This window comes from Tiliqua scincoides, chromosome 2 (assembly GCF_035046505.1).
Source record: "Tiliqua scincoides isolate rTilSci1 chromosome 2, rTilSci1.hap2, whole genome shotgun sequence".
Classification (NCBI taxonomy): Eukaryota; Metazoa; Chordata; class Lepidosauria; order Squamata; family Scincidae; genus Tiliqua; species Tiliqua scincoides.
The window spans coordinates 12,401,112-12,426,343 of NC_089822.1; the positions used below are offsets into that span (position 1 = coordinate 12,401,112).

Genomic DNA, 25,232 nt, shown 5'->3' on the forward strand with positions numbered 1-25,232 from the left:
TCTGGGAGGTGGGCCAAAATTTTTATCCCCATAATGCAGATGGGAGGCTGAGATGCAGTTGCCTGCTATCTCATGGGCGAGATAGATTTAAACATTCTTAGCCACACAAGATCTGGAGAGCATAACTACAACAACACAGGAATTGCAGCAGATCATTTGAGTCAAATGAGTCAAGCTGGATTAGGCCCCTCCAGAGTTCCTAATCATGAGCAGGATTCACCTCATGGAGGACATGTGTCACTGCAGACAAATGCTCGATGTTGGGGGGGAGGGAGGCCTTGTGATCACACCAGTGCAGGAGCAGGGCTTGCTAGCTTGCTCTCAGTCATCACCTGGATGCTGTCCACACCGTCATAATGTCTGAATACTGCTATCCTTTGAAAATAAAACTAGTCACTGCCCAAGTGATACAAGAGTAGGATCAGTTTTCTAGTTCTGCGCTATAAAATATAGCCCTTTCTACCCCCTCCTGCCCTATTAAAAACACACAAACACAGCTCAATGTTTTATTTTTTCCAAGTTAAGGAAATTTATAACCTTCTACCTGCCAATGACAAGAGCTACAAGCTTGCCGCCAACTGTCTCATATGTTTACCACGAATTAAAAAATGTTCTTATAGATCATCTGGGGTTTAATTGACAATATGAATTAAATTCAGATCAATTTGCATCCATAGAAATCCCACAAAAACCACAGTGTCTTGACAGCTGGAAAGCTCTAAGCAGATCTATAAAAGCAGCTCTGAAGAACAGCTTCACATTTTGACTTGCTCAGAAAAGAAAACCCTCGGTGAAGAGAAAGCTGGTTATATAGTGGCTTCTTAGACAGAAGCATCAATGCTACATGGAAGCGGCCACAGTCAGTGGCACCCAATTTGCCCACCTAGTGATCATCCACCCTCTCTTGGGTGGACCAGGTCTTATGGAGGGTGAAAGACAGAGGTAGGGTCAACTGGGAGGCCAGTTCTAACACACAGGTAGACCTGGGCTTTGCCTCAGGAAGCTTAGCAGGCCTGGGTTCTGGACACAAGTATACATAGGCTCACAGAGGAAAAATCTGACAGGGTGGACAAGTAGACCTGGGCTATGGAGCTTTTGGTGTCACCTGGTGCCCTCTGAACCCCCTAGTGAAACCATTGGCCACAGTCATGTTTGACAACAGTCTGCATTAGAACTGATACTGGAGCTAGTTTTGGACAAAGTGTGTTCCGATGAAGTATCAGACACTTGGTGAATGCTGACATTTGCCAGAAATTCTTAAAGTTTTAGGACACCATAACAGAAATTCTGTCCTGTTAGGACACCCTAACAGAAATTCAGATGGTGACATTTATCAATAAATCTGATAGCCTCCAAAAGAGTGCCTTAAGTACATACTCAAATAGCATCCTCCTTTCAACTATTTACTGGTACAGGCAACTTAGCAAGTTCTCAAAACACAAGTATTTCTGACATTTCCCACTGAACCCTCCTAAAACCTTAAGAAGTACAAATAAATGTCAACATTCAGAGCCAGACACTTTGCCCACGGAGAATCCTTGTGACCTGGAATCACAGAAATGAAAAATAGATAAAACTAGACTCTCTCATAAGTTGGGCCTGAATTTATTGGACTGGTTCCGTTTACAGGCATCACCTACCTTGTAAGGATGGTGCACCCATTCAGATGAGTTATGATAACAGGATACGGTTAGCGCAACTTTAGTGGATAAAATGTATGAAGTGTATAAAAACAGATGACTGAAATTACATGAAAATGTGGTGAATGTTCACAAACAAACAGTATCAATAGGGGTTGACAAACAAAGTCCAGACAACATGGAGAGTCTCCAAGTGATGATGGAAAATATGAACAAGTGGGTAATGCTAAAGTGAATAGTGTTCCCATCCATTGTTTAAGTGCATGCATGCCTTCATCTGGAGACAATGCATATTTCTCAGGCAATGCACAAAACTTACATAGAGAACATGCCTATAGTCAGCACTGTACAAAACATCTGAATAATGCACATTTTCCAATACCAGAAGAAGATTCTCCATGCTAACTGGACAAAGCACAGCATCCCCAACCAAAATGCCAGAAATTTGCACACATGCTCTACACCTTTACATGTACAGTCACCCATACATTCACCTGAAGCATGAATTTCATATGAATGAGTCCCCCATATACAATTTCCTCACATAAGGCCTTGTGACCTAGAATGAACTTCTGCTCACAGGATCAGGTGCTGCATGTTGCACAGATGAAGTACTTCCATGTACCTACAGAGAAACTCCTACAGAAACTGTGGTGACACATTAACACTCCGCAAAATGACCAACTAAGTACACACATTATGAATCCATGTATAGTACTTTTAAACAGCTTTGCCCTCAACCCAGAAGACACGGTCCTTTCTTCTCAGGAAACGCTTTCCAAAAGCAAATGCTGTCCTTCATACAACACTGAAATTTCCAAAGTAATGACATAAACATAATTTAGAGCCCAATCCTATTCATGTCTACTCATAAGCCCCATTATAATCAATGGGGCTTACTCCCAGGTAAGTGTGGATAGGATTGCAGCCTTAATTGACTCTATGACCCAAAGAGCAGAGTCCTACTGGACTAGTGCAGAATTTATTCTGCACAGGGAAACAAAACCCTTACAAAATAAAATCTCCATTTTTTAAAAAAACGTACATGCTGCTTTTTGTTTTTAAAAAAATCATCAGATGTCACTTGATCATCAAAACCTATACGAAAAACAGATCAGCTGAAAGATGTTCAGTGTGTTCGCTTCAAAGCTCCAACAGTGTAAAAAAAAGGACCACAAAAAGATAGTCGTATAAGTGACCTGGAAGGCTTGATATGAGTATTTTTTAAAAATCAAGTGCATATTAAGAACGCTCCAAAAAGACATTCATGCTGCAACCCCCAAATCAAAATCTTTGGAGTTGTCCTTTGGATTTTATTGAACTACTCAGGAGGAGGACTGACCCCTACAAACTGACATCCACTAGCCATTAATTCCTAAGGTTCATTACTAAAGTCCATAGGAACTACTCTGGCATAAAGATCGGTCTGTATCTTCAGATGCTTTATTTTTCAGCACTTGGAACTGGCTTGATACTGTGAGGTGCTAAGAGCCCCCCCCCCCCAAATCAGTTTCAGAGGGAGACAAATATTCTTAGCCACACAAAGGATGAAGCCTGTAAGACTGTTGCTTCCCTTCCAATGAAAGATCCCTCAACAGAAAAGGAAATAGGTTTCAAATTCTTCCCTATTTAGTTGCAGTGCAAGCCCCACTTAGGGCCAAGAGCCACTTCATACATGAAACCCAAAAAAGGTAATACGTGAAGCAGTCCTCAAGAAGGGCTTCTTTAAAAAAAAAAAATGCCGCAATGGCACACGCTGCAGAATCCAAACAGCTCCTCCGTCAGATGACCTGAGTATCTCCTTCCAATAACTGCAAGTCACAGCTCCTGACTGGCAAAGAAAGACTTTGTCTCTCGGCACGTGGGATTCACACACAGCGGACAACTGAGGGTTAACTGTTTGGAGCACACTTCATTTGACTGAAGATGTGAGTAGACCAAGTCTGCCAATGCCTGGGAATATTTTCAAAAGGGAGAGAGAGAGAGAGAGAGAGAGAGAGAGAGAGAGAGTTAGGCATAACTGACAAGTGAACAAGAGTAAAAGTGGCCAAGCAACCCCATCAGCAGTTTGTATAGCAGGTGTTCTCAAGCTATCTGATGTGGTGGACCAGTAATTTTTTCCCCAATGTGCCAGGCACCATATAAAGACACATAGTACATCTGCTCTCCCCTTTCCCAACTTTTGCTCCTCCTTCCTAAAAGAAATTCCCTCCTGCTTCTTGTCCATCTGTTCCGTGTGTCTCTCCTACTCTTAAGCCTCCTGCTTCCCTTCACTTGTCTCTTGTCTTGTGTCCTGCTGTCCTGTAGCCTCTCACAAGGCTTGGCATGTCAACCATTGTTCCCCTTGTTCCAGCTGCACAACAGTGAAGCTCAAAGCCCTGAATAGAGAAGTTCCATGGATTTAGGAGCCCCTGACATATGGCATGATTGTTGTGCATCTGAAAATGCCACCAGTCTGCAGCACAGCACCCATACATGCATCCAGCACATGGACCCCTTAGATCAGTAAACTCTCCTGGAGAGGTGCGCACAGGGGCCCCACAGACCCAATCCATGAATCTGTGAATCCACAGTTATGGGATCCATGGTTACGGGGGTCCCCAAGTAGTGCTTTAGAAATGACATTTGAAATCAAACATTTTTTCCCCTGTGTAAGAAAGCAGACATCAGTGGACAACTGATTGTCCAAAACAAGAACATAAGAACAGCCCCACTGGATCAGGCCATAGGTCCATCTAGTCCAGCTGCCTGTATCTCACAGTGGCCCACCAAATGCTCCAGGGAGCACACAAAAGACCTGCATCCTGGTGCCCTCCCCTGCACCTGGCATTCTGATGTAGCCCATTTCTAAAACCTAAAATTAGGATTAGGAAGAATTACAAAATTCATATGATTTTCCAGCTGTTTCAGAAAGAGAAGACTTTATTAAGATAATTGCACACTGCCATTCCAGTCATAAAATGGACCTTCAAATCATGAACAAAATCAGTCAACATCTCACACATACCACACAATCAGTGCTTTATCCCTCCACAGCTATGGACCTGATCTGGATTGTGCATCTCTATTTACACAACTATTAGTTTCACACATGCAATTAATGGACTCCAGTGCAAATTTGTTCTTGTGTAAAAGGCATGCCTAGGAAGGCACTTGAGCCAAACTGGAACCACAGCTACAGGCTGGGGTTAAAGCCCCTCTGTTCCGTAAAATGCCAATCATTACCAGTTTTATGAGGGACCCAACACTTCCCTTACCTTGGCAAATAAGGGATTTCCATTCATGGATTCTGCTCTCCTGATGTTTTCAACTCCACACTGGAAAAGGAAAGAGGGGAGAAAGGGTTAAAATATGACACCACAGAACTTGGCTTTGGTTAGGCTTCCCAAAGAGTGCACTCTGGTCAAGTTTGGATTAGTCTGTTACAAAGCGTGGAAAGCACCGTTTACATTTATGAACTACAGCATTTTAAGTGTGATAATTTTATGGCTCTGCAAGCCACTTTGGGCGCCCTTGGGGAGGAAAGCAGGGTACAAAATGAGCAAATAGAACAGGGAGTACAAATTGGGCCCAATTCATTTGGTATCTTTACCGTCTACATGCAGCTTTTTCAGCTAGCCTCCCTCTGGAGGGGATACCGTAGAATCTGTACTGTATCACTAACTGTCATACTGCAGAGAAAGAGTCCCCTCCACCCCACCCCAACATACCCTTAGATATGTCAGAACTTTGTACGGATTTTAATTATAAGCTGTTTCGGGAGCCAGTCTTGACTAAACAGTAAGGTAGTGATTTTCAACCTTTTCCGTCTCATGGCATACTGGCAGGGCACTAAAACGGTCAAGGCACACCACCAGATTTTTGGCAATTGACAAGGCACACTGTGAGGTCAATGGGGGGCTCACATCTCCTAATGGTCCTATTGATAAATGACCCTCTCCCAAATTCCCACAGAATACCCGGAGACCATTCATGGCACAGGTTGCAAATGGCTGCAGTAGGGTATAAACTATAAATATATTTATAGCCGAGCCTAAACACATTTATTTGGAAGAAAACACCATGAAATCCAATGACGCTTCCTTCCTATTAAACATGCTTAGAACTCTAGCCTTCAACCAGTATCTTCACTATTCCAGGCTCAGAGTACTCTGGAGAGAAACAATGAAAGGTGTTACCTCATTGGCTAAGACCTGGGCATATTCAATATCCAGTTCATAGAGTGTTTCGATGTGATCACTAGTGAACGCAATTGGAACCAGCAAAATATTCTTCTTTCCCCTCTGGCAAAGTCCCTTGATCGTCTCGTCGGTCTGAGGGCCCAGCCAGGGCATAGGGCCAACCTGGGACAAAAGGAGAGAGAAAAACCTTCAGCCTTTTTCTGGGGCCCTTTATATCATGTTAGAAACATGCAGGGCATTTCAAGGATGAAAGTAAGATCGTATTAAGTTGGTTAGGAAGGGAAGAAGTTATGGAGGAACCTAGCACACATTTCCTCAAAGACTTAACAGTCGTGGGCAAGAACGTGATGGTGATCAGACATTTCAGGTTCACAGAACTGTAAGAGGAAGTATGGAAGTGTCCTCCATTCACACACCTTGGACTGCCACACAAGCCGATATGGATTGGAATAGTTGAGTTTCTCCATAACCCTCTGAACAGTCGCTCCCACCTCTTGCGGGTATGGATCACCTCGGTTAACCACCTGCAGCACAGAAAGGATAAGCAGCCAGTCCAAATTCTGCTACTTAAAAAGACTCGTTCGGAATTAACACAAAATGTCACAAATGTTTCTCACTCCATCACATGACCATTTGTCCCCAACTGTGAAAGCACGTGCAACTCAGAGAATTCTCCGTTTGTTTATAGTGAAGGAGTCACATCAGATGCAGAGAAAGAACCATGTCAAAAAACCCACGACAGCAGTGTTTCTCAAACTGTGGGTCGGGACCCACTAGGTGGGTTGCGAGCCAATTTCAGGTGGGTCCCTATTCATTTCAATATTTTATTTTTAATATATTAGACTTGATGCAAACATGGTATGTGACTGCATTTGGGGAAATTACAGACCTGTACTTTTACCAAGCTACTATGTATATTCTTTTAACAATGATAGTCAATAGGACTTACTTCTGGGTAAGTGCAGGTAGGATTGCAGCCTAGGATTGTTAACAATGTTCCTGCTTGATGATGTCACTTCCAGTCATGACATCACTTCCAGTGGGTCCTGACAGATTCTCATTCTAAAAAGTGGGTCCCGGTGCTAAATGTGTGAGAACCACTGCACTAGAGAGTCTGGCCCGGACTATATGATAGATAGAAATGATGACTATCAAAACAGATCAGTAATTGGTTTCCCAGAACTACTTTTAGGTAAAAATTCAGAAGTTTAAAAAATAATCCCATTAAAAAATAATCCCATTAGAAGGTGAATTACAAGTAGCACAACTGGCGTCGCTAGGGGGGTGCGGGCCGCACCGGGTGACGCGACGGGGGGGGGTGACGTGCTAAGACTGCTGCATTAGGGGCTACTGCGTCATGCCATACACCGTTGGATGCAGAATTTCCAGCAGAGTGCAATGCAAAACACCAGAGTAAAATTGCTCCTTTCCTTCAAAAGTTATGGCCAAAAAACCAGAAGGAAAAAATGCATGGAGCCCTCTGGAAAGTGAAAGTGAGCCGCATTGCACGTTTACTCGTGAGTAGGCATACTTGCCTTAGTGTATCGGAAAGGGCAGGCCAAGAGGAATCCAACGACACCAGAATGGTCCCAATCCAATGAACATAGCCCCCAAAAAACACCCAAGAAGGTCCCCCCTCCCAGCTGCAAGTCTGAGCCCGAAATGAAGCCACGTGGCTGTGTTTACTCGCAAGTAGGCGGACTTGCCTTAGTCAAGGCAGGCTGAGAGGCTCCAAGGACATCAGAATGGTCCTAATCCAATGAATGCAGCCCCCCAAAACACAAAGAAGGCCCCCCTCCCAGCTGCGAGTCTACGGAGCTCTATAGAAAGTGAAGCAGCCTCATGTCATGTTTACTTGTGAGTAGGCAGGCGTGCCTTGGCTGGTAGTCAGGCCAGGCAAAGGGCAATGTGAGGCCACCATAAGGGTTCCGATCGGATAGAATTGGAGTGCAACAAATGCTCCAGAAGGCAGCCTCCGCCTCCCCACCAAAAAGAACACAAAAAGAAGCTTCAAATGGTAAGGGGAAGTTTTCTATTTTGCACTTGCAAAGCCAGGAGGGTCTTTATCTTGATATGCCTGAAATAGAAGAACTTTAAACAGGGCACTGGGGAGGGCTGGAAATCTCACTGATTTTTTTTGGGTGGGGGGTGTTATTGCAGGCAGACTACAATTGACCACTATGGGACTTACTTCTGAATAGACATGCCTAGGATTGGGCTCACAGGCTGCAATCCTACTCACAGTTTCCTGAGAGTAAGCCCCATTGACCACTATGGGACTTACTTTTGAGTAGACATGCATAGGATTGGGCTCACAGGCTACAATCCTACCCACACTTTCCTGAGAGTAAGTCCCATTTACCACAACAGGACTTACTTCAGAGTAGATTCACTTGGTGGAATAGGACTAGACACCCCTTATTTAATTATTTCTTTTCTCTTAATTTAATTATTTATAACTATTTATTTTAACTTGCTTGATGATGTCACTTCTGGCCATGACATCACTTCCAATGGGTCCTGGACAGATTGTCATTCTAAAAAGTGGGTCCCACTGCTAAAAGTTTGAGAACTGCTGCAATAAGGTGTTAGTAAGTTGACACAGGGGTGTGTGTGAGACTCTACAAGTATTCAATATCACTAAAATCAGAGTTTGGAGGAATAATACCATCATGTTATATATCAATCAATGCGTAATTTCATGCAGAATGCAATGAAACAAACCACATTGAAATATCTGTGTTCTAACAAAAGATACGGCCAAAAAACCAGTGGGGGCAGGGCGATGGTACATCACCACACCCACCTGGGTCACTGCCCCACCCACTACATGGGGTGACGCGCAGGCCTCCCGCACCAGGCGACGCGAATCCTAGTGACGCCACTGGGTAACACCACACAAATTCAGTCACTCAAGTGTTAGGTAAAATGTGTATTTCATTTCTCATATAATTTTTATTTCTTGTATAAATGTTTTGTAGCTTTCTAGCCTCACTCAATGACTTTCTATACAACTCTTCTTTTTTAAAGCATTATAAACTAGACTTAAGGTCCAGTTCAGACATACAGAAGAAGGCTCTGCAAGCCACGGGCTCCCCTCGCCCCCTCCTCCCGTGCACATGTTTTGTACCACAGTCCTTGCATGTACTGCAATTTCTTTTGCCACTGCAACTGAAAACCACTAGATGGCACCACAAGTCCAAGAATAGCAAAATCCCAATTTACTGGGAGAGGAAGAGGCACTTCATAGCATTTTGAAGTTAATTTCCTACAATAAGATCAACTCACCAGTTGTATTTAGGCTGCTTGCTGACAAGCTATTTCCTTAAAACCTATAAAGAATTTTTTCATCCTTTAGACAGTGAATTTTCATATGGTGTGACGTGGCTAGAGTCTGGAGTATAGCAGTTCAAAATCATTGAAGAATTCTTCTGGGTTGTGCAGCTCTGTTTTTTCGAGCAACTGTCTGTAGTAATGAATTGACTGTCTGCCTGGCTCTGCCGAGAGGGACAGCCTATTCATTACTACAGACAGTTGCCCTAAAAACAAAGTTGCAGAACCCGGAGTCTCCCAGAAGTGACAAGAGGCAAAGACTATAGAGGTCAGTGGGCCACAAGAAAGACATTGAAAGTCACTGCTCTAAGGCTATAGTGTCCATGCACAGCCACATGGCAAGCAGGTTGCAGGGGGGAAGCCTATGAGGAGAGGCCTATCAGAGCCTGTTCCTCAGGTATATGAGCCTCTACATCAGGCATGCTCCATCACAGCCAAGCAATTTTACATGCACCTCCTGTCGGAAATCCACTCTTTCCCGGACCCAACTCATGCTTCTGCTGAAGGCAGCCTCCGCACTAACATGGCACAAGCTGCCTGAGGCATATTGCCTGGTCGTAACAGAAAGCACCAGCAGAGGAATGGGAGCTGGAAAGAAAAGGTAGCAGGTACTGCGTCACTTCCATGAGGAGTCCCTAGAAAGACACATGGGGCAGGACTGTAGTAAGAGACTCTACTTACCACCCCTTACACCCTGAAGCCCAAGACTCCCTCATTTTGGCAGCTACAGTCAGTTCTCGTTATTCGCTAGGGTTCTTGGAAAGCCTAGTGGATACCAAATTAGCGGATACTGAATCACTGAGCCTATGGGAAAAATGGGGCTAGGTTCCAGGGGACCCTCTTCATCATACACCCTGTGAACTTTTTGAACCTGAATATTAACTTAAAGTCTATGGGGCTGGGTTATAGCAAGGATTCATCAACATCTGATGCTTCCTCTTCTGTGCTGGACATCCCTCACTGGTTGCGGTGATGATTTGTCTGTGCTGGCTATCCCTCAATTCATTGAAGGTTGCTGGTCCAACAACAAGGCCTCAGTGTTAAGCAGTGGGGAGGGGATTGCTTCAACCATTCTCCTCCTCCACCACCTGTCTCTTGGTTCCTTCCCTAGGCTTGCCCCGGAGCAGCCCTCAGGAAGCCTTCCAGAGACCTCTCATTATCACCAGGGTTGTAAAGGTTCAGTTGGGAGTCCCTGAGATGCTGCCCAAGATGATGGGGCAAGCCTGGAAGCTGACACAATTGTATCCAATGATTCTCCATGAGCCAATAACAATGCCCATTTGTGCAGAAAATTGACCCAATCCAGACAGTATTAGCAGCTAATGAGAAAAGAATCACAGACAATAAGGGGTAGGTGGTAATTCTGCCTGTTACAGATAGCGAATTAGCATATAAAGGGAACTGAATATTCATAATCATGTCCTCAGCATCCCTTACATTCTTCAACATGAGCTTTGCTTAGCCAGCCAATCATATCTCCCTCCTCCTATCAACAGAGGTGGAGACACTGTCAAGGAAGGTGGGGTTTTGTACCAAACTGGTGAATGAATCTAAGCTGAGCTACATCCCATCAGACAAGCTAAACAAAAATTCTTCTGTAAGAAAAAATTCAGATACTCACAGACATTGGGAGAGAGTGAGCAGAGAAAAGTATAACCACATCTTTCCTCTTATCTGGTGGAAATAAGACTAGCTCCTTCTGTATGTGGTCTGCAAAACACTAAAAAGAAAAATCAAGGAAAGCAAGAATTATATATTAAAACAAATTTCAAATAGTTTTAGAACTGAGGGTTGATTATACCACAGATCTTCACAGGATTGGGGGGGGGGTGGAGGGAAGATGCACAGGGGTCTTCTCCTTAGAGCCACGTATATTTGTCAATTCCACAATCACAGTTTCAAGAATATAACTTGATATTTGGTGCAGAATTCAACAGTCTTAGAATTTCACATTACTCTTTTTAAAGCAGGTTTCTAGTCCTCATGACAGTAGGTAAGTTTGAATGTATGCAAGCAATGCCTGGCGAGATCGCAGTGCCCTGAAAATGCAGCAATGAGACCTGAACAGGATTTCCAGTTATTTGGGGGGGTGGGACTTCCATACTGTGCATAAACAAGCAGGTTTAATACAGGCCAGAAAACCCATGTTTTCCTACCACAAATTTGGGTTTGCCTTGGCACCCAGTGTTGACTTTAACATACAGCCATGCCTTTACCACAAACAGGCTCTTCAAATATTGACATACTTGACAGCAACAAGTATCTTGCTTTTATGGATCTCTCCAGGCCAACTTAACAGTGTCAGCTTTAACCTTTTATGGATCTCTCCAGGCCAACTTAACAGTGTCAGCTTTAAGGGAATTCACCTGATAGAGCTACCTGCGAGCATAATCTCTTCACCTCTCTTACACAATGCTGGCCAAGTCTCCTAAGTCTCGGCATGGGATAGCATATGAAGCCTCAGGGATTTCCCCACTCAGTCACAAAGCTCACTGGATAATGCCTCTCAGTCAACATTCCTCATCCTAACTCAACTCACAGTAGGGATGGGAGATTTACTCCTACATCCAACTCTAAGCTTCCTGAAGGAAGGGGTGGGATGCCATGGAATCAAAGGATCTAAAGCACCAAAGGCCCCTGGTTGAATCTCCAGCATCTCCAGCTGCAAGAATCTCAGGTAGCAGGGTTAAGAAAGACCCTGAAAGAGACCTGGAGAGCTGCCAGCCAGAACTACTGAACTAGATGAGCCAATGTTGTAAGCCAGCACCATGGAAAGGGCCACAACAGAGCAGCAAAGCACATGATCTGCAGGCAGAAGGTCCCAGGTTCAATCTTCAATTAAAAGTCTCTCAGGGAGCAGGTGCCAATAAAGATCTCCACCTCTGGAATGCCACCAGACATCAGTCAGCACAGACCATCTTGGGCCAGATGCATCAATGGGCTACCTTGGCAGGAGGCAGCTATGCATGACTAGACACTCGACTCTATGGCAAACCTGGCTTGCTTGCAGTTTAGAAGAGGACTCACTTTCCAGGTTCTGATGTCCCCAAGAACGCCATACCTGAATGAGAAGGGGGTGGGTTGGCCACCTATCAATGGTGCTCCACTTCATCTTTGGTTTCTCCCCCTTTTTGTTATAGTAACGAGAAATAGCATTTAAACTGCTCCCTGAAATACAAAACACAAGGAAGTTAGAGGACAGTTTGGCTCTTAAACCCATCAGAGACCCAAAACAGCTGAAAAGCTGCCCTGGGGCTAAGATACTAGGAGGAGGCAATGAAGGAAGGGACTCTGTTAATGCATGCCTACTCGGAAATAAGTGCCGCTGAACTCAATGGGGCTTACTCCCAGAAAAGTGCTCATAAGATGGCTACTTTGCTGCTTTACTACCTCTTGCATTTTTGTCACTATTGCCAGAATCATTCTTGCTACTGGGATTAACTAGTTCTATTCTCAAAATGCTAATTTTATACTTTATTATTACTTTACTTACGGCGCAATCCTAACCCTTTATGTCATGTGCTGCATCCTGCAGTTGGGTGTCACTCACAGAGGCCTCCTCAAAGTAAGGGTATGTTTGTTCCCTTACCTCAGAGCTGCATTGCCCTTATGTCAGTGCTGGAAAACACTGACATAAGGGGTTAGGATTGCGCCCTTAATGTATTATTATTGTTAAGAATATTTACATACCACTTGTCAATGAAAAAGTTCAAAGTGGTTTACAGACAAAAATCACAAATAATTAAATGGCTCCCTATCCCCAAAGGACTCACAAACTAAAAAGATGTAGAAGAGACACCAGCAACAGCGACTAGCAAGGACACTGTGCTGGGGTAAAGAGGGAAAGCTACTCTGCCCCGGTAAATACAAGAGAAGCACCACTTGAAAAAGTGCCTCTTTGCCCTGTTAGCAGTTTAGAATGTGAGCGTAGAATAAATTCACTGAATCATTTTGAAAGCTTATTGGCAATGCACTGTTTGAAATACTGATACCGATGTTATTTTTCTCCTGCGTAGTAAATCACTGAATCGCGTACTGCTCTACTTAATTTTTGGCAAGTCACCGTAGGCACAATTCTATGGAAAGCTGGCATACAAGCAAGCTGACTGAGTGATCAGATGAAAGGTCCGAATAGCCAGACAATCCTGCCACCCAGTGTGGCCAACCGAAAGCCTCTGGGAAGTCCACAAGCAGGGCATGAAGGCACTAGCATATTCCCACTGCTGCTTCCCAGCAAGTCTGGAATTCCGCCTTCCTCCAAGCTAACGCCTCCATCACATCTGACTTAAAGCACCCATAAAACTACATGAAGTTGCCTTACACCAGTGTTTCTCAACATTTGTACCCTACTGTGCCACTTTGCATGGTCGACCTATTGGAAGTACCACCAGAAGTAACCGGTGATAACATAATTGCCCATTACTTCCAGATCAGGAAGCCAGATGCAACGCGACAAACACCAGTAAGAAGCTAAGGGCCGACAGAAGAGCTTTATTGAGCACTATAAAAGTGCATGCTGGAGTTCTGCCCACCAAGCTGTCCTTCCTGCTGCTGCCTGTTGCATTGCTGGTCTCGCTGCCAGGGAGCAGGGCTCTGGGAGTCCCATGAGTACCACCAGACACCACTTCAAGTACCACTTGTGGTATGAGTACCACTGATTGAGAAACATTGCCTTATTCTGAGCTGTATATATGGGTTGTGGTTAATGTGAGTTGAACATATGTAAGAAGCTGCCTTCTAACGAGTCAGGCCATTGGTTCACCTAACTCAGTATTGTGAACGCATGCCGGCATCAGCTTTCAAGATTCAGACAGGTGTCATCTCCCCGAGCCTTATCTCCAGCTGCTGGGCACTGAACCCGTGACCTTCTGCATGCAAGGCAGGTACTCTGCCACTGAGCTACACCCCTCCCCAACATCCATTCATGCTGCCCCATGTCACTTTTGCACGAGGCAGGATTGCAACAAGTTGAGCAACTGGCAGTGGGGCCAAAACTGCGAAGGAGAACTCTGTGCTAAGGTTGCTCCTGCCCATGTACAAACCAACCCCATCACGACGAACCATCTGCTTGCCCCAAAACCACAATGGTGCAGGCAGAAGATGGGCACAACAGACCGGTTGACATCCTACATTCTCAACCATTTTAATGTTTAAACAGGAGAAATGTTGGAGTCTTAGCTAGGCTACAAGCCACAATCTGATCTTCAAGGCTTCAAATGCATGGGGAAGACTATGGTTACTCAACAGAGAGGGGGAAACACTCTAGACATGCTCAGACACAGGCACTTCTTTCCAATGACATCACACAACCCAGCCGTGAGACTTTGGATGTGGTCCTATTGCTGATTCCTAGCTTAAATCAACCATACTTGTGAGGCTGGCAGTTGATCACCTTATTTGATACAAGCTCACCTGTAGTGGAGCAGCTGTACTGAGGATACTGGGTGAAAGCAACAGCCCTTTCAATACCATCTTTCTCCATCTCTTCAATAGCTTCTTCTGTCAGAGGATGGACATAGCGGAAACCAATGTAGTACTTATGAGGAGCTGGAAGCAGAAGACAGATGGAAGCTTTCTATCCAAGTGTGAAGCATGGAAGAATTCTCATTTGTGGTTTACCTTATTGTGCACTTGTGGAATTTACAGGCAAACTAGACTTTACTTGAAGGATGCGATTGGAGTTCCCAGCAGCCCAATGCCACCCTCCCTACTACACACACATATACCACCCGCAGACCAGAACAATGCCATGCGGGGAAGGGGTGGTGAACTAATCATAAAGCAGTAGGACAATCCAGCCTGTAGCAGTGAAGTGTACATGTGTAGTGATAGCTTACCGTTGCAGTCATCCAGTGATGAACACACACACACACACACACAACATGTGTAAACTACAGTATGCTGTAAACATGTAAACTACATTGTACAGGTAATCATTTTAACTCAACCTCCCTGCTTGTGATAAAGCAGTGCTGGACTGTGCTAGCTCTATTTATTACATTTTTATCCTGCCCAACTTCCAAAGGACTCAAGGCAGTTTACATGATTCTCTCCTTCCCACCACCCTGTGAGGTAGATGAGGTGGGAGAGAGATACTGGCCTAAGGTCACCAAAGAAGCTTCATGCCCCAGCAGGGACGAGAATCTGGGTCTCCCCAGCCTTAGCCTGACCCAGGGGTCAGCAACTTTTTCAGCAAAGGGGTTGGACATTTGATGATGGTGTCTTTGCTGAACTCCTGGGTTGCTGAGCTCCCAAAGCAACAGCATGGAGCTCAGCTTGGGAGGCAAAGAGCAGCACAAGAACTCTGGGGGTCTGGGCAGGCAACTATGCCATTCTCTATTCACCGCATGGCAAACTGGGTAGAAGTTGAGCAACGCGGACGCCAGATACCTTGGGTAGTGGGCTGTAACCACCCCATGGGCTTTAGGTTGTCAACCCCTGCTGTAAGCACTATGCTACAGTGGTCTCCATTCCTGCAGTTGCAATATAATCACAGCATAAACTAACGGAGAGCAATAAGTAGCCTTCTGAGCGGGGCTGTTTGCTCTTAGAGGAGCTAAAAGTAGAGAATGGTCAGCACATGCTTGGAGGAGGTTGACATAGCAGGATATGGTTTTTACTTACATTGGACACAAGTTAAGCACAGCTAAGCAGGCCCTGAACTCTCCCACTGAAATCAATTGATGCAACTTATTTTTACAAGAGCTTTGTGAGCACTTTAAGCAGACAACACCACAAAACAGAGAGCTCCCACTGCAAAAGCCCGATTTTATTTTATTAGCTGGAAGGAAGAACCATTTAGGTATCCATTCTAAACACGACTTCAAGAAGCAAAAGGTCTCCTCTATGCCAGAGTCACAAGCATCCAATGTGTCCCAGCCATGCCCCCTCTCCCCTGCCTGCCTGGTACTTCTCTAGTCAAGCATTAGCATGCAGCCTCAGTAGATGTATCAGAGCAAGCCTCGGTGATAGAACAGGAGTCCAAGTTAAGATGCAAGGGGTGTACAAATAGATAAAGACAGGGCGGCTTTCACTTGGGAAACCACATTGTAAAATAAGAGGGAGTGATGAGGTCTGACAAGAGCAGATAACACTCCCTAAACCATTAACTTAATGCTCCCACATCCTCAGGCCCTTTAACAGAGTAATTTTTACTAAACAAGCTATTGACTTGCCTGAAAAGGCAAAGAGGTGGTTTGAGACTATCCTCCAGACCTGAGGTTCTCACCCATCGGCATAAGTTGCTTCTTGATGCCAAGAACACCTATAGATGGAGCTTACCCATTCCTAAACAATTCCTACATGCCTGCATGCCGCGTCACTGGCAGGGATACATGAGAATGGATTTCATTTAACATAAAGCCTCGGATTGGATTCAAAAAGTCCCTTTTGGCATGCAGGAAGTGTCTCGTGCTTGGGGAAGAACAGCTTCATACTTTCCATTCTGATCACATTCAGAATCAGTAGCCTCCACCAGTCTGAAGTGGTACAGCCCTATTTCTACTAAGGGCCCCTAGCCTATCAAACTTTCCATCACCGATGCAGCCGCAATGCAGCCCCAAGGGAACAAGCATTCCCTGCCTTGAAGAGACCTCTGTGACTGGATCACCACCACTGCAAGATGCAGCACACCCCCACTGGTATGACTGCATCAGTGCTGGAAAGTTTGATAGGATTGGGCCCAGTGTCATTCTCCTGCATGGGCAGATCAAGCCTAAGTCTTGCTGAGAGGCACAGAAAGAGAAGCAGCAACTGTTGTTCTCACTTTACTGGTTCTCCTCCTGATCTCTCATCTGCCTGGTTATCAGAGCCGGTGGATCCCAAATCCTACATTGGACACAAAGGATATGCCCAATAAAACTGGTTGCTAACAGCATTAATACAAGCATGGCTTTAAGTTAATTCACAATCAAGTTCTGCTAACAGAAATAGCTTCCAAATACATTAAGAAAAAATAGTTTTGTAGATTGAGTCACATGTCATTTTCGGCAAAACAAGACAAAATGAAAAGAAATTAAAAATACAAATCTGTGTACAAGCTCCAACTCAAACGTGTGTTCCCAGGACTGCACCAAATCATTCCTCTTCTTTCTGAAACTGTCCCAAAGAAAGCTCCCCCATTTCAAAACCTCCTTAAGCCATTTCTGCCCAACGTTGCATATACTCAACAAGGACCAAATGTGTATACCTGTGGGCTGGGCAAAAATGGGTTAAACACGCAGAGGAAAGATTACAGAGCTGAGCCTGCTCCCTCGGGCACAGGCGCTTATGGAAAGGTCTATACCACATATTTTGCTGCATGTTTGAATCAGCTCACACATGTCTACCCTAGTGAAAACCAGCACTAAAGAGTGTGCACTCAGACCCTGTGTCTTAGGAAAGTTTCCAAAGCAAACCGTTAGACTGTCCTTATCTCCTATACGCAAGGGAGCAATGTCACAAGCTTTGGGTGGGGCTGGTGATCTCTGCTTAACAGTAAAGGGGGGGGAAATGTTCCAAAAAATTGGAACATTCTGGATTTAGGAGGTCTGTAACATAGATCTGGGTCACTCTGGCCTTCCACAGCACACTCACGTCAAGTATTTCTACAACATACTCAAATGTCGGTTTCCCTTTGGAACAAGTATTCCTGGGCTATGCTATTATGTGACGAAACTAGCCGAGGGTGGACTACAATTTACAAGAGTTCCCATCTTTAAAAAGGCAGTTGACAGACTAAAAGACAATTTTTTTTTTTTTTAAATAAATCAGTGCAGAACTGCGATGAATGGGATGCCCTGCTATACTGCTAGCATGTCTGTGTAACAGCAACCTGGCTGGTTCTGGCACTCTGCAGGTGTCTCCATCCCAACTGCTGTAATTCTGTCTGTAAGCAGAACAGCTCAGATAGCAATGTGGGTTCCTCAGCAGTTAGCAGGACTCATACACAAAGAAGGTACCCCACTGCACTCACCCAGGCAGTGGTCAGGAATATCACCAGATGTGTGTCCTTGTGTAAGCCAGCCAACTGGAACCCCAAGACCAGGACACACCCACACTTTCAACAGGAGCTGCATACTAAGCATCTCTCTGCTCTCTTTGGCTCTCTCTCTCTCCCCGGGAATGCTGAATATAGCTATGCTGGGGCCCTTCCACTAAGGGGTTGAAACAAAATGCTCACTTTTGCTGGAAGAAGGTGAACAACCACGAAGAAATCATTTGTAGCTAGACACTGTGTCCGTGCTCAGACCTTGCCCTTCTGAAGCAAATTCTTCTACATTGCCCCAGACAACCTTGCCAGTGCCTGGAAAACAGCGCTGGACCAGGTCAGTGAGTTGCAGGGTGGACTGGACCATTCCTAGGATCCCCTGTGACCCAATCACCCTTGACATTCCCAATCTGGTTGCAATTCAGCAGATTCCACTCCCCTCCCCCAATATTTGGGAAATTCAGGTTCACACACATGACTGGGGAAACAAGGCAACATGGCTAATTCAATTCCCCCATCATTCTTTCGTTTGAACATAAGAGCAATAAATAAGCAAGCATAATAAAGGTCTTTAAATACCAGAGTGAGGAGACATCTCGTCCAGCAGCTTCACCATGCCTTCTCCCTGCGCAGCAGTCCATTTCTTAATAGGTGACCCTCCACCAATCCGACTGTATTGTGCCTGGATTTTTGGAGTGCGTCGCTTTGCAATAAAAGGTGCCAGCTTACTGAAACATTCAAACCCATCCATTAGTTAGCAATCACAACATCCCTTTGCCACCTTCTCCTTTGTCACCTTAAAAACGCCCTGGTTTAAAACAGGCACTCTACTACTACATCTGCACCCGTTGGCATGCCTGAGATCTGGTGGACACTGTACTGGCACATTAACACTGCATGCTCATCACCTGAAAGTCCATCAACAACACCGCCAGGTAAGTGTCTATGTTTGAATGGGTCTAATAGAAGCAACAGTGAAAGCAGAAAAGTCAACCACTCTTCCTGTCCCCAAACAGGAGCCCCCACCCCACCACATGAATTAGGGTGCCTCAAAGAATAAATAGGTGTGGTTTTTAAAGTCCAACTAATTCATAATAAGCCTAGAGCTATACAGGAAGAAACAGGTATACAAATGTCTATGGATGCAACCTTAAGGACACTTACTTGGAACTAAGCCTGGTTTAACATGCAGCAGAACGAGGTGGGTATGACCTAGTGAGGTTCATTTTCTGGGTTTCAAGGCCACGTGCATCAAGTCTAGATTTTAACCCAATGTTTCACCCTATATTCTGTAAAGCACTGTCAAGGGACTACCAATGAGAATAAAACTAAGCTAACTCCTGAGAAATACTGAAACTAACTAGGAGCAGGGATGTTCTTATGTTCTTAGGAGCAGGGATGTTACAGTTCCACTAAATGCAGACAAAAAAAAACTAAAACAAGTATCCCTGCCAGAAGTACAACAGAACCCTAAGCCAGGAGAATTGTGATCTAGCTTCAGCAAAGCCCACTTCCATCTGACTGTCAAGACAAGACAAGGTATTTATAGCCAGGCTTTTCTGATCCAAGAAATCATAGCTAGCCTTAGTGCCTACGGAAGGTGGGTATGGATACCACAATAGAAGGGATTGCACCACCTCACGCTGCAAAGAGGGGAAATCATATATTTTTAATGCTCCCCTATTTTTTATTTTTTTAAAGATTCTCACAGCAAGCAGAACACCACCACAGCCACTAAAGCACAGTGTAGAATCTTTCACTGTCATGCACTAACTTGCTAGTTGCAGGAAAAGTTTGGGTACATATATATTTTTTTTAACGAACATATTCAAAAGCAGTATTTGTCACCAGTAGTCGAAAGGGGTACAACCCACTCATTGTGCTGCATATGCAACCAGGACCAAGTTCTAATGAAATAGAGGAGACTCATTTCTACAGTAAACAGAGCTGTGAGTTTCCCCACTGAAAAGCAGTTAATGCCACAGCTCTGTGGGAAAGTATACAATGAGCTTCCTGGTTCAATCTCTGGTGATTCCTTGGTCAAAGACAGGAAGCAGGAGAGAAAAGACCAGTTTCTTAAAACCGATGGCACAGGGGAACAGGAATTACCACTACTAGCAGAATATAGTACTCTGCTGCCAGAGGATCCTTAATTGGAGATGCCAAGGCTTATACAGTTTGGCCCTCGCTATCCAGGGCGGATCCATTCCAGGACCCCCTGATGAAACTTAACCCATGGATATCGAGATCTGCAGGGCGGGGCCCTCAAAGTACCTCTGAATGTGACTGGAAGGCACTTCTGTTTACATCCAGGAGGTTCGGTGAGGCCCTGCAAATCCAGATCGGGACCCACAGTAGGTCAAATCAGCAGGTCCCAAATTCACCAATAAGGAGGGCCAACATGTACCTGCAACCTTCTGCACACTGTGCCTGGAACACACCTTCCCAAGAGTTCTTAAGCCTTGCTTAATGCTTAGGGACTAGGGAACGCTAGGGACTCAGTGCAACTTCTGCTAGTCAACGAATCTGCACCAAGAGATCCTTACTCTTGAACTGGAAGCGTCATTAGGTCTCTATCAAGGAAGAGCCTAAGAAGGAAATCATGGACATCTCCTACGGTCTCCGGACCTCCCATGTTTAACATCAAGATCCCTGTTTTAGGTTTCCTGTGGAAGATAGAAAGGTAAATGCGAGTTCTCATATATCAACAAGCTATTATTCCTGATCTGAAAAATGTAACGCCTGCATTCTTTCTGTACACAGCCCTTCACTTCCTACTTAACTGAGAGCCCTTCACCTGTAGTAAGAATTACTATTTTCAAACCACATCAGGGGAGGGAGGGGAACATCAATTGCCACCTCTTGCCACCTCCTCCTTTCTTTGAAACTTTATATCAGCTCACGTAGAGAGGGGCTCTTTTCTTGCACTAACTTCTCTCCCTCCCTCACCCAGTGCCCATTTCATGACACTCTACAGACAGACTTCTTAATTGTGGTCCAGGCACATTCCCAAGTAAAGGATCAGACTGCTAGTAATCCTCTGGAAACTGCAGAAATGCCAGCATGGCGCAGTATTTTAGCCACACCTGCCAAATTCACATGTTTTACTCATGTACTTCACTTACTAGCCCATGCTCACAATCACCTTCTTAAGGGAACCTGGTGTTCAACAAATTGAACATGTATGTACATAGGCATTCACGCCCTACCAATATCATTTCTGGCACCAGCAGGTAACTAGTGCTTAGTAACTGAAACTGTTACTAACCCCAGTACAGTTTTACAACATTTTGTTTTATCTTTGTGCAGCTGGTGCAACAAGCAGCCACTCCATAGCCTACTTATCTCTGCCTTTCAAATCCTTCACATGTATGCAAAAGATTAGGATACCCAAGAGATAAGTTTATCTCATACAGCCCATTGTGGCAAGTGACATGTCACACAAAGGTGTCACAAGGATTAGTAACATATAGCACCATCAGCATTTAAACACCTGGAACCATTCCTCCATTGAAGTGTTCTTCTTGCCAGTGGTGTAGCTAGAGGGGATGCAAAGCACTAAGTTTTGCAGGTGCCTAAATGCCCTGTGCATGTGGCCCCTCCCCCTCGGATGGCTCCAAGGGGAGGGGCTGCTTGCAAGGCACATTCAGGTGCCTACAAAACTTAGTGCTTTGTGCCCCCTCTAGCTACACCACTGCTTCTTGCAATTGCTAAAACAAGCACATTTCACTCAACCTTCCACTAAATGACAAGAGGCCTCACTGGTCAACTGAAAGAATTGTTCTTCACTTAGCTTTACTCCTTAAGCCACTTCTGCCTAATGTTGCATATACGTAACAGGGATCAAATGTGTACACCTGTGGGCTGGTCAGAAATGGGTTAACTGCAGGGAATAGCCAGGAAATAATACATACAAGGCACAATCCTAACCCACTTTCCAACATCCACATAAGTGCAATGCAGCTCCTAAGTAAAGAAACAAACATTCCCTTACTTTGAGGAGGCCTCCGTGAGTGACACCCAACTGCAGAATGCAGCACAAGACCCATTTCCAGCTATGCCAGTGCTGGAAAGTGGGTTAGGATTTGAGCCACAGTGTACAAGTTTCCAACTAAAAGCTTATTATTTTCTTGGGTTCTACCCTAGGGATCTCCAAACTTCTTGGCTAGAGAGCAGCATCAAATATCTGGTGTGGTGTTAAGGGCTGGAAAAAAATTTAAATACAAAGTTTTAATAAATAAATTAGAGATGGAACTTAGAAGACTGAATAAATGAATGAGTGGGCTCATTCATTCAACCTCTCTGGCCCTCAGAACACCCTCCAGATGCAATCAGAGCACAGTTCTGGTTCGGTTGAGCGGGCCAGAAGCTTTCAGGGGATGAGAGGCTGGCTGCGGGTCAGATATAGAAGCTTGCCGTGGGCTGCATCTGGCCCCCAGGCCGGGATTTGGAGACCCCTGTTCTACCCATATGCATATTTGCATCAACTTCCAAACCAGCACCCACTGAAAAGTTCCCTACCTCTTTTCAGGATGGATTTGAGGCTTCGTTGTTTTGGCCTGCGCAGTCGCCGTCACAGTTGACTGCCATCTCCATTGCCACTGGATTCTCACCTGACTGTAGCTATTGCTTTTTGCAACTGAATGGAGCAACAACAAACAAGAAGAAGAAGTAGCTGGTTCATTATTTCATTTTAAAGCACTTCCAACTCGCCTTTGTTTCCTACCAAGACAACCCAAGAAAGACTACCATGTTATGATCCCCTATATCACACATTAAGTTCTGCAAGGTCATTTAATCCAGCATCGGCTGCCCAAAGTGACCAAACCAAATACCACTAGAAAGTCCACAAGCAGGATATTAAGGCAACAGTGCTGTCCTGCTGCTGTGTTCCAGCAACTGGTTTCTGGTGACATACAGCCTTTGAACACTGGAAGTTCTGCACAGGAGCTCATCCAGCTTTGACCCCTTGAAAGAGGTTAGTACTTTCCAAAGCAAAAGTTGGCATCCCTAAGTTGGATGTGATGTGCGTGTTCAATACATACATATTTTATATATATATATATATATATATATATATATATATATATATATATATATATATATATATATATATATAGCTTACACACTGCAGTGAGGCTCCCTGCAAAACTTAGTGCTTTGCACCCCCTCTAGCTATGCCACTGCCCATGTGCTGTGCGCTTCTGAAACACCTGGTAGAGTTGGTTATAGCTCTTTCCCCTTTTCCTGATGCTGCATGCCAGATACAACTTCTCCCCAGGCCCTGACTCTGATGCTAATCCCTTTATTACGCAAATGGACACACTGAGGAGCAAGATCAGTTACAAAAGTGAGGATCCCCCTCTGTTTCTTTTGTGTACAAACCAGCAATCCGCTTGTTCAGAATCTCCTGCAGAAATCAAACCCTTACTGCATTCATTTTGTTAGAGTAACCACTCACCTAACTTCCTCGATCAATGCAAAAGAGACTCCTACTTGGGGGAGTCATGCTAAAAAATCCCCTCCACCACAGTCAGTGGCATAGCTAGAGGGGGTGCAAAGTTTTGCAGGGAGCCTCACTGCAGTGTGCAAGGGGACCCTCCCCTCTGGAGCCATCCAGGTGAGGGGGGAGCATAGCAAAACAGCAGCGTACGCCTGGAACATGAGGTTCCCTGCAGAACTTAGTGCTTTGCCCCCCTCTCTGGTCCCAGTCCTTGGAAGCCTCTACTTTGTCCTTTGTTACAATGGAGAATTGTGCTGAGCTGTCCTTATGTAACACAGTGCTTTGCATAACGCCTTTTGTATCACGCCCTGTGTCCGCGCCCCCCCATTACTCCCCCATAGCAATCCAACCCCCAGCACACTAGGATGAAGGGGGGAGGAGACCACCCTGCTCAGAGCAGCACCCCCAGTTGCTGCCACACCCCCTAAGCAGCAAGAACAATCGAGCTGCCCAGATTCCTCCCCCGCCCCTTAGCTGATCCCCCCCGGGCTGGAGTTAGGGGGGGAAATGCCTTGCATTGCATTGCAACGACCCTGCTAAACCCCAATTGCAAGGGATTCACTTACATGGGCGCAACCCTCGGTGTGCAGCTCTCAAGGCAGCAGCCATGTTTGGGTGGACTAAATGCACCCCCTTGCCCTGCAGCCAGCAGAGTGAGTGAGTGGGTCCCTCCCCCACGCCCACTGAGCTGCAGTGGGGCAACCCCTCCCTGCCTAATCTCCCTGAGATCTCAGAGGACACGCGTCTGTGCGCCCTTTGTAGTGGCAAGGGGCGGAGCAGCCCGGGCAGAAGAGCGGCGCAGCCCTTGTGTGCAAGGACAGCACCGCCTCCTTCCCACGCGTAGCGCGACACGTGATGGAACCGTGACTCAGGGGCTGGCAGGAGGCTGACTCAGCGTTTTTGCAGGGCTGGCACAGAGCAATCTTTCCAAGGTGCAGCCCCAGCCTGTCTAAAACAAGGGACACCCTTACTTAACAGAGTTTCTCAAACTGGGGGTTGGGGCTTACTAGGTCAGTGGTTCTGGGTCAGGACCCACTGGTGGCTCCTGAGCAGGTTGACCAGTCGCAATGAAGAACAGAGTGCCCCAGTGTTTCTCCAACTGTGGGTTGAGACCCACTAGGTCTCAATTTCAGTTGGGTCCCCATTCATTTCAATCTTTTATTTTCATATATTAGACCAGTGGTTCTCACACATTTAGCACTGGGACCCACTTTTTTTAGAATGAGAATCTGTCAGGACCCACCAGAAGTCATGTCATGACCAGAAGTGACATCATCAAGCAAGAAAATTTTACCAATCCTAGGCTGCAATCCTACCCACACTTACCCAGGAGTCAGTACCATTTACTATCATTGTTAAAAGAATATACATAGTAGCTTGTTAAAAGTACAGGTCTGTAACATTTCCTCAAATGCAGTCACATATCATGGCAGCATCAAGTCTAATATATTAAAAATAAAATATTGAAATGGATGAGGACCCACCTGAAATTGGCTCACCACCCACATTTTGAGAAACACTGTATTAGACTTGATACTCCCATGGTATGTATCCTATTTGATTTTCCCTATCCTGCCAACTACACCAATTTGTCCCATCCAAATATT

The 25,232-nt window shown here is 45.2% G+C and overlaps 1 protein-coding gene across 1 annotated transcript; it reads right to left on the minus strand.

Annotated features, from left to right (window-relative positions):
- Positions 1–502: 502 nt before the first annotated feature.
- Positions 503–24,407, minus strand: FECH (ferrochelatase). Its single transcript, XM_066614502.1, has 11 exons — positions 24,192–24,407; positions 22,644–22,761; positions 20,669–20,788; positions 18,702–18,850; positions 14,567–14,701; positions 12,216–12,322; positions 10,776–10,874; positions 6,238–6,345; positions 5,819–5,983; positions 4,898–4,957; positions 503–3,593 (listed from the first exon to the last, which is right to left on the minus strand). The coding sequence occupies exons 1-11, from the start codon at positions 24,232–24,234 to the stop codon at positions 3,459–3,461; spliced, it is 1,239 nt and encodes a 412-aa protein (XP_066470599.1). The 5' UTR covers positions 24,235–24,407; the 3' UTR covers positions 503–3,458.
- Between the last annotated feature and the right edge of the window lie 825 nt (positions 24,408–25,232).